Below are 17,308 nucleotides of genomic sequence, written 5' to 3'. Positions count from 1 at the left end.
AGAACTACGCCCTGCACAGGACTTTTAACTCCTTTGTTGGTCATACTGTTAAACCAAAGATTTACTTTTACTATGGTGCAGTTCCCAGGCTGCCCAACAGCTCATCGAACCGTGTTGCGGCGTGTTTCTCTACTGTAAATCAGAAGCTAGGAGGATCTATTTCTATATTAACACTTCAGGGGGTACATTATTTTCCATGCAGGATTATATTGTACATGCAGTATTTATATAAAAAGAGCTTGTGGATATTATGAATAACAAACTTGATTAAGATCACCATTGCTGTAACTATCAATGTGCCTTATGTCAGTTTTGAACTGTAAGCATGTGGTCTTGGCTGTAAAAAGTAATTCATTAAGGGAAATCAATTGTACAGGGTAAATGTGTTTTTAAAACCTCAGAGAGTATTACATTGTATTTGAAATACTGCAAAAAGTGTTTTATTAAATCTTTTTTAATCTGTCTAAACTGAAATTGAATGTGGCTTTGTACACATGCGCACAGTAGGCAAGTGTGTTGTATTGAATGGCTTCACTGTTGTTTATAAGATACATTACATAAGGCGATTTAAAAAAAAAAAAAATCCTCAACACTTAAAAATTGTTTCTTTTTATATATATGCATACCTGTGTATTATATCAATACCAGGATACAACAACTGGCATATATCTATCTGGAAGAACTTCTGACTGGTCACAGAATGTAATATTTCCTGTAATAAAATCCATTAACACATGAAATTCTAATATATTCCAACAACAAACTGGATCTAAAAACAAGCACATGCTTTACAGAACTGTTAACATAAAAGAAGTAACTACTATGCTAACGTCACAGGAATAAATAGAGTTAAGTAGGTAAACATGTTAATTGGAGGTCAGTGGTATGAATCCTACAGCTTTCAGTAGGTATACAACAAGTCACCATTCCCTCTGATTCACTAAATGCACCAGTGCACATGTATTCTTACTGCTCCACAGCCTCTGCAGCTGTTGCTCCTAACTGCTTCTGTTTCCTCACATCCTCAAGCTCCTCCTCGAGGTGGAACAGCTGAGCCAACTTCAGCTGCTCTATGAGAATCACAGAACAAGACATCATCAAACAGACTGGACACAGTTAATACTAGATGCATGTTCAGAAGGAAATGTTTGATTGCATGTTCACTTACAGAAGAGTGCATGGATATTGAGTTGGTACTTACCAGCTGATATCAGTTGACTTTTTGTGCTCTCGATACTCTGTATTTCATCTGGGAGCCTTTCTGGAGACTACATATCAGTTTGAAGGACAACGGAAATAAACAATTCACATTTTCGTTGTTTTATTTAAGGTATAATAAAGCAGAAGGCACTACTCATTTTACAAAAACTTACAAAGATAGAATGCAGATTCTTATGCTGCTCTATCAGCTGATGAAGTTGCTTCTCAAACTTCATCCTGCCGTGAAAAGAAAAGGTAAACTTCACATATTCCAAATTATTCAATGGAACTTTCTCAAAATAAAACAATTAGCTGCACCAGCAATTAAATTACCGCTGCTTCCGGAGTTTAAGTTTGAATTCCTGGATTTCACATCTGTACTGTTCCAGCAGTTCCTCACTTTTCTTGTTCTGATTTAACTGTCTGCAAAACACACACAATTGCAATATATAAATACAATGTGTACACTAAACTTAGCAAAGTTTTTTTTTTTTTTAACTATGATCCTCTCAACATCTTGAATGTGTTGTTTAGGGATTACAGACACACAAATACATATCTTATTTTTAATATCCAGATTGGATTGACGATATGCCACTCAATAAAGGGTTTATTATTTCAGTTGCTCAATATCAAGCTTCAACATTATGAGTATATACTTTAGCGAGATATTCAAAAGGTTGTGATAAACAGTACAATTATTAAAGAAAATACAAATCTAAAAGCTGACACACCCAATAACAGGACTGTTTTCAATAAGTCAGAATATATTAATATTTCTTCAGGAAACGTCTGACATAACGAAGCAAAAAAACAAACAGGATGCTGCCCTGACTCGTTACTGCCATCTAGTGTTATGCACCATAAATACACATTTAAGGCCTGCAAACTTGGAGAAGGATCATGTTCAGACTTCAGCAGAACACTGAACCACACTCTTCAGAGTTGAAGACATGAGATAATCATGTTAATCTGGCTGCTGCGGAGCTCACCTGGCAGAGTCCTGCTCCGACTCCTCACACTGGAACTGCAGCTTCCTGCACAACTCTGAAGAAAACATTAGTAATAAATGTGCTCATACATCTATTGTAGGTGCATCTACCAAGAGATGAACAGCTTGTTTTCCTACTCAACTTAAACCTTATCTAAAGGTATGACTTCTGAATACTTACTGGACAGTAAAGACTCAAATACACACAACCAGCTTGTAACCCGTACCTTCTTTTTCTTTATGGATTCCCTTCAGTTGGTAAGCTTCAGTTTGCACTGCAAAAACGACCAATGCCATCATACACGGCACATAACAAATTGTGTAAAGGGTCGACTTAAAGCTTCTGTCTACTTTAAAAAAACATCTCAGCAACAAAACAAGTGGGCACAATTCATATGGCTCAGACCAAAGGATTAGATGTGATCGTGTATCTTACAAGTAGCCAGTTCTTCCTGCGATGAGTCACAGACTGATTTCAGCTCCTTGAGTTCTTCTTCCAGAATTCGTTTACCTTGAACCAAAACACAATGCAAATTAAACATGGAAACTCTCATTAGAGTTAGATTGATATTGTTGTAATGAGAACTTATTGAGTGTTCAGTGGCACATCATTTCATATTGAATATTAAAACAAGCTGTTTTCAGTTAAAAATAGTGTAAATAGTGAAGTGAAATACATCAGAGTAGTATTTCACTTCTAATGAGAGTAGAACTGTTTTTTTTTCCTTTTAGATATTGTAAAAAAGGATCAGAATGGATCTTGTAGGGTGTTGCAGTTCCCTACAAGACGGAGATATTAATCATATCTCATGTTTCTCCATTCATCATGATCTGATACTCTCCTTAGAGAGTAACAGGTAAGGATGCACCTCACTGAAGATACTAGGTAGATGTCGCTTGTTCCTATATGATCTGTACGTGCAGCGACCTCACTCACGGTTCAACTCTCAGTGGGTGTGCTGAATTTGCACTGGTTACATGGGCTTCAGTGCGTTTTTGTTTACACTCAGATCCTGATAGTAAGTTTATTATGTTTTTCTTCAATATGAAACATTGCAACTCTTATTAGAGTTAGATTTATATTGTTGTAATGAGAACTTATTTAGATTTCAATGTCATATCATTTTTATATTGTTGAGTGAAGATAAGATAAAACTTTATTGATTCCCACACCAGGGAAATTTAGCAGTTTACAGCAGCAGGCAGGTCAGAATGAGGTATGTGAGAGAATACAACTATAAAAAAAGGCAATAGAAGAAAAATGTATGCTGAGTATGTAAACTGTTGTGGTTTGTACATAGATGTAAAAAGATATTGCAATGTGCAGTAGAACAAGTTATTTTCAGTTAGAAATAGTGTATGTTGTTTGAGTGAAGTGAAATACATAAGAGTAATATTTTACCTCTACTCAGAGTTTTAATGTTCTTTTTTCTTTTAGACATTGTAAAAAAGGATCAGAATGGATCTTGTAGGGTGTTGCAGTTCCCTACAAGACGGAGATATTAATCATATCTCATGTTTCTCCATTCATCATGATCTGATACTCTCCTTAGAGAGTAACAGGTAAGGATGTACCTCACTGAAGATACTGGTTTGACGTCGCTTGTTCCTATATGATCTGCACGTGCAGTGACCTCACTCACGGTTCGACTTTCAGTGGGTGTGCTGAATTTGCACTGGTTACATGGGCTTCGACGCGTTTGTCTTGACACTTAGATCGTGATAATAACTTTGTTGTGTTTTTCTTTGATATGCTGTTGTTTCGCTTAAACCGTAAACGAAAGTGCGTGTTCATTAGCATAACGGAAGCCCGACGTTCCTTGCTATTGGTGCATTTTGCCAAAGACTTCATTCGAGCTCAGACCTCCGTGTTTTATGCGATTTCACTGTGTACGATGGAGTTATATCATTAGAATATACGTGGTTAGTGTGATCGGTTTGCACAGAAATTTAACGTAATTCAAGAAAAGATAAGTCAACGCGACTGGGAAGCGGAAGCGGAAATGCAGCGTAACAAAGACGAACCAGTGACAAGATAGAAATCCCACATCCCGATCCGGTTGGGTAAAAATATCATATTTCACGAGTCTCCGCTAGTTGTGAGGAAAACTCTGGTCTTTGGCGACTCGGTCCTGAGAAACGTGAGGTTAGCGACACCAGCGACCATAGTCAATGGCATGCCAGGGGCCAGAGCAGGCGACAGCGAATCCAAATGGAAGCTACTGGCTAAAGCTAAACGTAGACACAGTAAGATCGTAATTCACGTCGGCAGCAACGACTTCCGGATTCGTATGTCGGCAGTCTCCAAACTCAATGTTGGGTCGGTCTGTGAAAAACGATGTCGGAAACTCTCCAGGAGAGTAATGTATGTGAAGACTTTCATTGGGGGTTTAGAGCCAATCACAGCACGGAGACAGCCTTGGCAAAAGTCTCTAATGACCTTCTAATAGCTTCAGATCAGGGATTTTTGTCAGTTCCTGTTCTGTTAGATCTTAGTGCAGCATTCAAAACTATTGTCCACCGCATTTTATTCCAGAGACTAGAACAGTGAATAAGCATTAAAGGAACAACTATCCGGTTTAAATCATATATTTCTGATCGATTCCAAGTTGTGCAAATTAATGATGAGTCATCTGTGCACACCGAAGTTAACCACAGTGTTCCACAGGGCTCTGTGCTCGCCCCAATTTCATTCATTATATATGCATCCCCTAGGACACATTATCAGAGCACACTCTGTAAATTTCCACTGCTATGCAGATGACACCCAGTTATACTTGTCATCCAACGAGAACAGTTTAATCAATTAACTAAGCTTCAAGCATGTCTTAAGGACATAAAAACCTGGATGACCTGCAATTCACTCTTATTAAACTGAGATAAAACAGAGGTTATAATACTTGGCCCTAAACACCTTAGAGAAACATCATATAGCTGACACTTAAAACAAATTTCGAGGACCGCCTTCATTCACTTGAATAATGTCCTTTCCCAAAAGATGCAGAAAAACTAGACCACGCCTTTGTTACATCCAGACTTGATTATTGTAATTGCTTATTATCAGGCTCCAGCAAATCCACTCTCCATGTGCACAGTTCTCTAAAGTTATATCCCCTGCCATTTAAAATATCTGATTTAATGACAATTGAATGAATCCAAATTCAGTGAAACGCTACCTTGTTGGAGCCGCCTGAGTTTACTCATCAGTTGTTCCACTTTGGGCTCCTGTGGTTCTTCACCTGACAGAGCAGGACATAAAAACCGATAAGCCTTGTTTAAATCGTTTCATGCGTAGCCTACTTCATTCAGCTGGGACTGGTTTACCTGTTTTCGGGGGTGTAACATTAACCATGTCCTCAAGGTTGAATCCTAATGGTGAAACACAAAGAAAGGTCAGAGGAGTGAAAACCTGTTAGTACTTGTAGTGGAAAACTTGTAACTAGCTAATGAGCCATTTCTTCTGTGGTCGAGAGAGCTCAACGCACTGCAAAAAAAGAAAACACATGCTAATAGAAAAAAACATTGATTTGACGACACATGCGCTACAAAAGTCACAACACACAAAAAATACAGAAACGCACTGCAAAAAGCAAAACGACAACGAAAATGTCGAAAAAGTGACGAAACGGTCTGTAGTTCAACGTTTTGTGAAGTTCCGTCAGCACTGACAAGTACCTGACTTCAATAACTTGACAAAGCATTGAACTACAACCAGGTTCATCACTCTTTTGGGTCACCTGGAAACTTTTCCATACTCGTTTCGTTCTGTATTTGCTTACGTTGTGGTGTTTTGACACACGCGTCGTTAAATTGTTGGTTTAGTTTTCTTAATTTGTAAGTGTTTTCTTAATTTGCAGCTAAACAGTTTCCTGGGCCTAAGTTAACTGACAAGCTTTTCTCCACAGCTTCGGGTTTGTCTCGGTACCGACTGAGTGACCACATGGAAACTACAGTTCATGTTCCAGCGTTAGCTTCAGGCTAACAAAGATGGAAACCCAGCTAATGCTAGCTTAGCTTTTAGCTAAAACTTCTGACTTTTTCCACCAATGTAACATACATTGTTTAATCAAAATAAGATTATAAGATACTGCCACTTACTAAAAAGCTATACTTTAGCAGTAAATATAAACTATGAAATATGATGGCCTATTCTGTCTCACTGTTACCATCATTTTGTCAAGTTCATCTTAGCAGGTGATGCTACTGAGCTGAGTTATTGAAAACTGCCTCGCCAAAGATTTCTTTATGTCATTTTAAATGGACGTGAATCAGGCACAGTCTTTGGTTTGTAGCTCAAGATAAACTGAAGACAACTAACCTGAAAACGTGCTCATGTTGATCCACCTGTTTTCCTGACCTGACTCAGCGACTTCACTTCCTACTTCACCCTGAGCTGTGGCAGAAGGGAGGCGGGCAAGAGGAAGTAACGGTTGGTGCCAATAGTTTCTAACGTGCAAAATAAACTAATATATATTTATTTAAAGTTGTAAAAGTTACTGGTTAGAGATAGAAACTCTAACTGCAGCTTATAGAGTATTAATTATTGCTTCCAAATGCGTTATAAACCGATATGAATCTAAGTCTGTATGTGATTCATCGTTACTGCTGGAAACTTAACATAGAAAATATAAAGGATGTTTCTTCTGAGTGGAAAGGATAATCGTCTGGTTCTTTCAGCTTGTACTTCTGCGTTTAATATATATTTGAGCCATTGAAGCTTCTATGTTAAAGTTTGCTTATGACATGTGCAGACGTATCCACCACAATTTAAACCTGACCAGTACAGGATTTTGCAGATTTAATCTTCATTAAAGAGAGAAAAGAAAGAAAAAGAACACTTAAGTTTAATTAATGCAGTCTAACACCAAAGTTCTCCTTTGTGAAAGAAGCGATTAATCATCTGTTTGATTGTTATGGAGGCTGTAGTTTGTGGAGTGGTTGACTGGTTGGTTGACCTAATTCAAGACTCTTGTGTTTGACTGCATTAGTTTGACCTGGGTGTTCCTAATAAACTGACAACTGAGCATAAGAAATAGACTTTAATTTAGACATGGGTTATTTGTACCTGACATCTTATGAAAAAAAGTGCAGATACTCCTGAATCAACTAAAATATATATTATTTCCAATTTATAGATGCTCCGATTAAGTCTTCTAACAATAACCATCAAAAGCACAGCCCTCAAAAGAGCTCTGGATGTTCTATGTCCTTTCACTGATGTGAACTTTCCTGTTCATCAACACAAAGTTAACACCTTTACATTGCATCTGCTGTGAGGAAAGTCCAATAGCTGTGTTGAGGAATTTGGTTCAATTTTGATTTAATGCAAATATACAATGCAACAGACCTACAGAGCCCAAAACTTACTTTTATGTATACACATCAATTCACTAAGGGGTTGTATATACACACATACACGTTAGTTAGATACAAACACAAGATTTAAAAAACAGAAAAGTCTAACAGGGCTGTCAAACAACAGTGTCTCTGTAATACCTGTACAGTGTGCATCATCAGCACATGCAAACAGGAGGAAAGAGTCATGCAATTGGTTGAAAATTCAAAACAGAAGTTACGGAATTAAAAATCTTCATGTTAAATATATCATTCAAGTTGTGTGTGTTTGTGTGTAGGAGTTGTTTGGCTTCCAGTGCATATTGATTCCTTGAGCCTGCTGCATTTTGTATGTTCTGCAACCAGAATGCTATGGTCTCACAATAAACTAAAGCACAGTCACATTTTTGTGTTTTGTTTTTCCTTAACACCACTTATAGCTACTTCAAAGCAACCCTGCCATCTATTTCAAGCTTAATAAATAGAAAAGATATAAGTACCATTTCCTACAAGCTCGGTGTCCATCGACCTCATATCAGCTGTTTTACAATATTAGAAGCGCTGAAACCTGGATTAGCTTGGTATAAAAGTGGCCAGATATTCCAACACTTCAATGTTTCACATTTGCAAGGAGAAAAAAAATAAATACAACACCAAAATGTCACTTCACACTGATGAACAAACAAAGGGGAGTTTGTGAGAACAGTAAAGAAAAAAAAACAAAAGATAAGTGAACATCTCAGCTTCGAAAGTGGAATTTTCCTTCCTTTTGAAAAGATAAAAGGGCAATTTACTTCCTTAATGTTAATTCCTGTTCATGTTTTTCGAATGCATCCAACACCGATCTTTGTTCTTATGCCATTGTTAAGTTTTAAGTGACTATAATGGGTCAGCAAAGTTCTTAGACCGGCTCACACGTTTCCCAAAAAGCAGCACATCCATATGAATCGCCCCAGAAAGCCTTTCAGTGGCAGGGGCAGAGTGGCATCACATACAGCAGAGTGGCATCACATACAGTATTACACGCAACTATTTACAGCCGTGAAAAGCAAGCTAGAGATATTCCTCTGGTCTGGTTAGAGAATCGAAACAGAGCCTTAGTTGTGTTTCCAGTGTTGCCATGCAGAGTTACTTTACACCAGCAGTTTTTGAAAAGGGAGAGATACCTTTGCGAAACAGACAAATTGAATGAAGAGGTATTTCTAGCACTAATTTCCACTCTTCAGGCAAAAACGTTTCGCATCCGTATTGAAGGTTACAAACGCCTTCCCCACTCTCTCCCCACCCGGTTTTACCTTTGTTTAATGCCGAGCACTCACAGGATAACAAGTATTCTACTGTGGTGAAGGGGTTGTGTGGGACTAACATAGACACTTTGTTGTGTTAGTGAAAGCAGTTAGTTGGAGCAAGCAGTGATCTCTAACTTGAGGAAAGACAGATCATCGCATTCTGTCATCAACGGCAATTTAATAAATAGCGTCCCGCTCATCTGCCTTTTATGACCAGCTGCATCTCCTCCACAGCCCTACTACCTCTTTCCAAGAAGTGAGTGTATGAGGGTGATTAGGAGTCAAATGCGGGGAAAAGTAAAAGGAGTCAGAGATAAAAGGGCATGTTAAAGACATTTCACAATGATGGGGAGGTGATCTCTGTCTCCCTGCTTTCTTTTCTTCTTTAAAGATGCAGCCTCATTCACGGGAGCGTCCCACAATAGCCAGGATGTAGAGGAAGATGTTGATGATGTCAGTGTAGAGGTTGAGGGCAGCAAAGATGTACTCCTCTGGACTCAGGGCCATCTTCTTGTTGCCCAGGAGAAGCTGAGTGTCAACAGCCAAAAACTGCAGAGAGGAAGGAGGATGGAATCAGTCATTTCAATAGGTTTATAAACCTTTGCTCTAAAATGAGGGACATAAAAGTTCTATATATCTGCAATTATTTTAGATGCTGTAATAACCAATACCAAATACCTATGACCATTATACACAATCAAAAGCGACACGACAAAAGTACCCTCATTATACAGTGTTATTCAAGATAATATTGTCACACAGTCCAGCATCCAGAGAATCTACAAAGTGGAAGTGCAAAAGTTTTAAGAAAGGCGTAACACATCTACAACATTAGTTTCAGCACCGTCATCCAGACCCTATATGGGTGGCACAGAACAGCATTAACAAAGACAGGCACATTTTGAACGGGTACTGCATTAGTATAGGAGAACTAGGCTAAAACCAAGCATATGACTGGACTGTGAATGGTCACTGTGTGAGATAGAGGATGTTTTTTGAAACTATTGTTGAACAGCCTTTAACAGATGTTTTCAATTGAAAGTAGCTAAAAAGTAGCTGATTGTTGCTTTCTGCTTTACTCTTCTAAAAATCTGCCGATACTATTATCCCTTATTGAGCAGATTCAACTTCCCCAAACTGACGACACATTATAAGTTTGACACGTACGCAGGTGAAGAGCAAAGCCCCCAGTGAGGAATAGACGATGTGCAGGATCCTGTGGCGGATGAAGATGCAGAGGATGGAGAAGAGCAGCAGCACGATCAGGCACACAAACAGCACACCCCGACAGGAAGTGAAGTCATACTTGCTCTGTGGGAAAGAACAACAGAGGAAAATGTGCTCAGAAAAGACCAAGGAAAGTAAGGTATTGTAAAATATGAGCTTTGATAAAACCAATAAGAGAAATCTGGATTACCAAAATAAATGCTCTTCAAATGCAGCCTTAAATATTCATAAGAATCTAAGCTAGTGGTTTGAATACTAAAGAGTGTGATTGACTGGTCTGAGCATCTCACCGTCAGAAGGATTTCTCACTCCTGCTTCCCGTTCAACTCAAGTGACAAAGAACCAGGCTGTGATGTTTTTTGGGTCAGTGTAAACATTTGAAATATATTTATTCCAGTGGCTGTCTGTGTGTACTGACCTGTAGCGAGAACAGGACCACAGTGAAGCAGACCACTGCAGTGATGCCCACAGCCATGATGACGGTCTCTGTGTCGTAGAAGCTGGCGATCATACCCACCATGTAGGAGAGGCTCAGGGTCAGGATGGACTGCAAGATACAGGGAGGATGCAAATGAACATGACTCATGATACACTTTCAATGTGTGAGACTATGTGCCAGAGAATACTGGACCAGAAAATTGTTCATATGATTACAATTAGTATATTACAATATATTTTAAGTATGAAGATTATACTTTTTCCATCTCAGGAAGACAGTCTATTCCATTGCTTACTAGAACAGTCAAAAATATGTGTTTAAAACTGAGGGCTCCCATTCTCACTTAAGATAAAAAATGTGTTCAACTGAAGGAGCAATACCCAGGAACTAGAAACCATTGGAAGGTCCACAGGGACCACAGCCTTAAGTAAGTTTGATGGAAATGTTTTTTACAATCACCAAAAAATTTCTGTTCAGGGAGTAAAGTACTTTCCAAAAAATACAAGAAGTTTAGGGCTGGGCCTTGCAGGTCTGAACATTTCTGATAATTCAAGTTCTCCAGTACTTTATTTCATTCACCACTCTTAAAAACCTGCAGCTGCATATATAGTTAAATTTGCAGAAGATAGGGGAGTACAGATGAGCCAACCCCTAAGTCCGGGCCTTAATGAGTATTTATGCTGAAGAGGAAATCAATAGGAATTGGAAAGAGTTTTATTGTTAGTATAGTCTTCTCCTTTACTGCCCCCTGCTGGAATGGTGTGAAGTTCTTACCAGTGCAATCAAGTTCCAGGGGTGCTTGCGGCGGAACTCTCCACAGCAACTGAGGACGATCAGTGACACAAAGAAGATTGCGTAGGACACATAGTATGTCCACGGATTATGTCGCACAAAGGTCTTGGCTTCATCGACAAAGGTGAACACGGCCACAAAAGAAAAAGTGACACTCAGCTGCACTGTGAGAACCATGAAGACCTGATGGGAGAAAGAAATTAGGCACATTTTAGAGAAGGAAAGTATATTTTGTTGGTATTTTGTAGTAACATCACATCACATCTGATATTAAGTCTTATATGAGATCCATTTAACCTCCAAGAAAAAAGAAGGGAAAGGACCTACCTTTCTGATGAAGGCCTGTCGGATGGTCTTATCTTCAAAGCCAGAGTTGGTGAACTCCTCGTTGTCGTAGTAGGATGGAGGCACATCACCATGGTAACCAGGGCTGCCAGCAGGTGCTGGTGAACAGTAACATGACAACAATTAGAGGTTAAAAAATGAAATAATCAACTGTTCAAATCTTGGCTAAACAAGTGGATGTTTTTTTCAGCACACTCCACGTGTGGTATTGCTCATCTCATTAATAACTTAGTCAGTTGTGTTAAGTGTGATCTAAAGTGAAGCCAGCTATTGTTATTGTTGCCTGTGCGAGCAACGCTATTTTGATATAAATGTGCATTTAATGTGCAGATCAGTCAATCAACAAAACAACTTCCAGATGGAAACTGAGACAGCTCTATAGAGCAAAGCGATTCAGTTATGGTTGAGTCCATTGATGTTTATGTCCAATCAACTGAAAGTTGGTATATCAGGCATAGCCCCACAATTTGTCCATGACAAACTATATGACTTGTGGCGTATTCATGTATCAAATAACAAAAATAGGTTGACGTTATTTGGTAAAATTCGACTCATCAATGCCTCATACCTTAAGTTGAACTACTCACCAGTGGGGTCTCCGGGAAAGCCTGGCTGTGGGGCTCCTTGCTGGTAAGGCCCCTCGGGGTAGGGTCCCTGTGGGTAGGGCATCTGAGGATAAGGCATCTGAGGGTAAGGACCTGGGGCAAAACCTGGGCCTGCCTGAGCGAAGCCGGGCTGCCCGTAGCCAGCTGCTGGTGGGTAAGGTCCCCCTGGGGCCTGGCTGTAGTTGGGAGGGGGCATGCCGAACCCTGGCTGAGGGGGTCCGTACACATTGTTATGAAGAGGGTTGGTCTCACCCATACCAGGGTATCCACTCTTGTCCTTGGACATGGTGTGGGGTAAGGCTCACCCTACAGTAAGAAAAACATGTGAAAAAAAGAGATATATTTATTCTTAAAAAGCAACATCCACAATAAATAACCATTAAACAAGCCCTGATTAATTTATTAATAATTTATTATTATTAATTCATTGATTAATCACTTCAGCTCCAATGTCTATATTAATTAGCAAGGCGAGGATGTATTTGGTAGCTTCAATGAATCAGCCCCTGAAGGTTTTAGGTGACTCCTCTAAGAATCCTTTTTAAATTACTGTGTCATTCTCAAATTTATATGACAATAACATCACCGGAGACATTCACACCAGTATAAAACTGTCAATTGAAGACATGAACTTAGCTGGAAAGAAACATGGAGCCGGGACGGATGGTGCGAGAGAAATGAGGAGACAAACGGACCAGTACAGATACCATGGACTCAGGTGGTGTCTTGGTAACCAAATGTAATATTAATCTGCTTTGTTTCAGGAAGAGACCTGACATACTGGCCATTACCACAGTGTCCCTCCCCACACTAGGCCCTAGTATAACCCAGGTTAACAGGTTTCTGTGCTATTTTCATTACAATCTATATAATGCTAATGATGCAGCTAATCACAGAATGCAAAAGTAAACAGAAACCTCTACGCAACAGATGTCAGACTCAGAAGGTTAATAAGCGTTTTCTATACTTTCTGGGCAGGTTTCATATAAAGGCTGACTTCAAGAGAACAGCTGGAGTGGGCACCGGACTGACTCTTCAGACATGCAAACACACGCCGTCCTCAAAATGCCTCTTTCAAGTGACTGCCACTGTTTGTCATATTAAACTCTATCCCTCTCCTCCCACACTGAATCACACACGGTGAGCATTATGCAACACACGTAACATACCAGCATGTGTCCTCATGATCCCTGACTGTTAATCACATGGACAGTGCAGGAAGAGACTGCAGACAAACATGGCGCGTGCTGGCTCTCCTTGATAATGACCGTCTCCATTAAGATCATAACAGATTAACAACAATTGTCTGGATGAGTCAAATCCCTCCCGGCTTTCCGGACAGCGACAGTGGTTGTATAAGCGAGAGGGGTGGTTCTAAAGGCTTTTTATTTGCTTGTGTCCCACAAGATGTCTGTAAAGTGAACAAAATTGAACCCAAGCGTCCTTAAAAGATAATGTGATATGCAACGTGGAGCATGTGATCCACTCCCTGTCCAATGTCCATGTAAAGCATTTAAAATAGTAAATCAGGAGTTGAAAGAATCTGCCATTCATGTTAGGCTGGGTCAACTGATCTGAAACCCCATGAATTGATATCACACACAAAATAAATTAACTTCCCCATATCTAACCCTAACCCTTGTTTTTCATGATCTGATTAATTGTCTAGCCTTAAGCCCAAGGTGATCGCATTAAAGTGTTTGTTTAACACAACAATTGACTGCGAATCATGGTGAATTAGTGATAAGAAAATACAAACAAAAGCAACATGATTTAAATGTAATCAATGATAAAAAATAGTAGATTCTTTAGATACTGATATTTTGAACACGGTTTATGTGATGATGTCACTGATCAATGTAGCCGTAAGCATTAAAGAAAGAAGCTGGTTTAATGAAACCAGGTGCTAAAATAAAAGTAAAAGTAAAAAAGGCTCAGGCTCATGGGTGAAAGGCACTACAAGTTACTGTCCTCTCTGCCAACCATTCATTTCTCAAGTGCACAGGGTCAATTTCACCACCACAATAGTTTCACTTCCATGTCTGACAAGCTGTGAGACTGTTTGTACAGCTTTACAGAGTTACGTGAGAGATTTCAAATCCTCTTGGGAGAGACGCCGCGACACTGTGGATAAATAAAGTGACACTATCTCTGGCTTCTGCTGATAGCTATCACTGGGAGAATTAGGTTAAAGGGAGGGATTCAGTCGACTGGCCAGAGAGCCACGTTAACACAATTAGGCTAGCACAATACCAACATGCTATATGCATGCCTGAACAACACCAGGAAACGGTGACAAAACAGAACTACCACACAATACAGGGGGCCTACACAGAGGTCAACATGTCACAATATGTGGCGCCAAAACAATCAGCAGTGATAAGTTGTATTCTTTGATGGAGGATATATGAAGAATCCCACTTGTTTCAAAGATTGAGTTTTCAACTTTTTCTAAAAGCAGCAGCATCACAGAGTGGCGTCATCAAAAATACTATTTCAAAGTCACATGATGAGAGACCCAGTTGGGAAAAGCATCACAGTTTTGCAACCTGTAGGGAGAACAGTTTCCCAAGGTTGCTTCTCTCTCACACACACACACAAACACTGCAGTAAACACAGAAACAATAATATAAGGCCAAACTCCATAAACCAGGTAGCGGGTAATAATAAACTCTTATGTCTTGATTTAAATCCGACCACCAGGCAGATAAAATCCTTCGCTCTGTAGCTGTCAGCCTATCTACTCTCCAATGCAGCAATGTGGCTGGATATTGTCATCATGCCACACCGTGTCAGAAGCATCTCCGGCTGTGTCAACCCTGCAGCCGCCTCACCTTGTGACAGCTGGCTGCACTTTGTGCAAAGTACGACAAAAACACGGCTGCCACAGTGAATGATATGAAGAAAAAAACACATTTAGGTACAGTGAGTCCTCATTGTTATTTTGTGTGTCCTTCTCTCCTCCCATGTGACAACAATATACTGCCGTAGTGAAGCCATAGCTCTAACAAATCTATTTGATCATGAGCTTAGAGCTGAAATCACGCAATCCCTACGTCAAAGCAGTTTGGCAAGATGTTGGCAAAGTAGCTCATCTTCACTGTATGGTTCTTGTCAGCCTTCTTATTTCACACACTCACACACATTTTATTCCATTTTCAGGAAAATCCTGGACTTGTGTAACTATATTATAAGGAGATAAAATTAATCTTCTCCGGATGGGAGCTGTTGGGATGAACACAGAGGTTTGTCTGAGATAATACAAGCCATGCTTGGGTATCTGGCCTTAGCCTCACTCTACAATGTTAAAAAACGTAACTTTCGACCTGTAGATACAAACCATTTATGGAAGAATTTGTAATAGTGGATCTGGACAATAAACAGCAAAAGACAGTTATGGACTAGTGAAGACCGTTTATATTTGGGTTGATTATTCCTGGGGATCCATTTAGGAATTTGCAGATTTTTTATTTGAGTAGGCTGGAAGATACGGCCAAGAATGAAAGATAAGAATTGAAATACCAAACAGTGTTAAATATTTATCATGATAAATGCATTAGCAACATATTGATACAAATATCAATTGTACTTTTGTTAAATTGCTATTGATCAAGAATGATATTGCGATATCTATTGTTACCTCTGCCAATCAGTGTTTGTGTGTTGGTGAGAAGAAATTCACAAAAAAACGACTGAACTTTTTTCCATGAAACTTGCTGGAAGGACGTGGTCTGGGTCATGGTGATACCAAATCAATTTCAGCGCGTACACAAATCAAGGGGTTGATCTGTTTTTTGTATTTTTTAAACTTACATTAGTTCTCGTTCTGTAGTGGCAACATCGGGAGTCTATCCAACTTTTTTTCGTTAATTTCTCCACAGAAAACAATCCCATGATAATAAAGAACAATAAGGCTTGTGCAGGGGATAACTTTGAGTCAATAACACCTTTTCAACCACCCGGCAAAGAATCGAGACATATCATCCACAGCATGGCGATTATCCCTTTAATATCTGAGGGCCATAGGCTAGGGCCCTCGTTAAACAATATTGCAAATCAATGACTACAACTGCTGCATGTACCTTTCATTAAACATTTATTACAAGTACAGATGAATCCCAATGTGGTTGAGAAAGCAATCCGGGCCGACATGACAGGAGCTACATTCGATGCTTGCGCAGAACATGAAACCAAAACAGAAACTCGATCCCGTTATAAACACCGAGCCCCGCTGTCATGTTGGACCGCTCCATCTCCAGTCCTCGGCGGGGCAGGGGGCCTATGCGACACCGCGATCATCTGCTCCATCACAATCACTTACATCACCGCCATTGCTGCAGAACATGGATCAACCCGACATCGATCGGGCGCTGGTGGTCCAGAAGCAGCGCGCTGGCTCGCCATGATGCTTCCACTGCGCTCAGCGGGTTTTATTTGGGACGCTGAGCACCCCTCGCGGCGCCCCCACGTTCACCCAGCTGTCATCTCCCCTCATAGCCTCACTCGTTCACTCACATGTTTACACATTGAGTAGTTTCACTGTTATATCATCGCTTTCTGTCCCACTCACGTGAGGTGACGGCTGGAGACGGGCAGATGCTGAACGTCAACGGCTAACCTAGTTAGCGCTAGTTAGCCGCGCTGCTAGCACATCAACGCAATAATAAGAACAGTTTTCCGCCAAATAACATTTCCCTGATATATTCTGTGTAAACTTGTAGACTCTCACCTTTAATGTGTTTAATGGAGAGTAGCTGTCGTCACACACCGTCTCCTCCTCCGGCCGATCTGAAAGCGAACGTAACGGGGACGACGGAGACGATGGGGCCTCTGACGTCACCGCACGACGTGACCACGTGACGTGTGGGAACCTCCGGAGGTCACATGACCCAATTTATTTAGGTAATGACTCTAGATTTTCTTGAATAACGGTGACATGTGAGAGTAACACGCGCAGTCACTTTTCGGGTGCAACATAACGATGGGAAGTTCCACTCAGACCAGTTTCACATGGCACATTCCAGTTCCAGTCATGCGGTTTGTTATCATGGGTGTAAAGTACATTACCTTGGTGTTGTAATCACCA

At 40.1% G+C, this 17,308-nt stretch overlaps 2 protein-coding genes and 2 non-coding genes across 4 annotated transcripts; all 4 read right to left on the bottom strand.

The window, feature by feature from the left end:
• Positions 1-428: 428 nt before the first annotated feature.
• On the bottom strand, positions 429-5,437 carry si:ch211-199g17.9 (uncharacterized protein LOC108180085 homolog). The gene is made up of 7 exons (XM_062410254.1): positions 5,368-5,437; positions 2,628-2,702; positions 2,419-2,466; positions 2,193-2,247; positions 1,534-1,623; positions 1,374-1,437; positions 429-1,268 (listed from the first exon to the last, which is right to left on the bottom strand). The coding sequence occupies exons 1-7, from the start codon at positions 5,393-5,395 to the stop codon at positions 1,161-1,163; spliced, it is 468 nt and encodes a 155-aa protein (XP_062266238.1). The 5' UTR covers positions 5,396-5,437; the 3' UTR covers positions 429-1,160.
• LOC133973022 (U8 small nucleolar RNA) lies at positions 2,939-3,071 on the bottom strand. The gene has a single exon (XR_009924511.1). It is a non-coding gene; the product is annotated as a U8 small nucleolar RNA (small nucleolar RNA).
• On the bottom strand, positions 3,645-3,777 carry LOC133973009 (U8 small nucleolar RNA). The gene has a single exon (XR_009924500.1). It is a non-coding gene; the product is annotated as a U8 small nucleolar RNA (small nucleolar RNA).
• Positions 5,438-7,215: 1,778 nt separating the features above from the next.
• Positions 7,216-17,054, bottom strand: grinaa (glutamate receptor, ionotropic, N-methyl D-aspartate-associated protein 1a (glutamate binding)). The gene is made up of 7 exons (XM_062410149.1): positions 16,952-17,054; positions 12,205-12,528; positions 11,600-11,715; positions 11,255-11,455; positions 10,460-10,588; positions 9,982-10,125; positions 7,216-9,363 (listed from the first exon to the last, which is right to left on the bottom strand). Exons 2-7 carry the CDS (start codon positions 12,506-12,508, stop codon positions 9,214-9,216), a joined length of 1,044 nt encoding a protein of 347 aa, XP_062266133.1. The 5' UTR covers positions 12,509-12,528; positions 16,952-17,054; the 3' UTR covers positions 7,216-9,213.
• Positions 17,055-17,308: the final 254 nt, after the last annotated feature.

The sequence above is a fragment of the Platichthys flesus genome, chromosome 17 (genome assembly GCF_949316205.1).
Source record: "Platichthys flesus chromosome 17, fPlaFle2.1, whole genome shotgun sequence".
Lineage (NCBI taxonomy): Eukaryota > Metazoa > Chordata > Actinopteri > Pleuronectiformes > Pleuronectidae > Platichthys > Platichthys flesus.
This window is presented reverse-complemented; position numbering and strand designations above follow the sequence as displayed.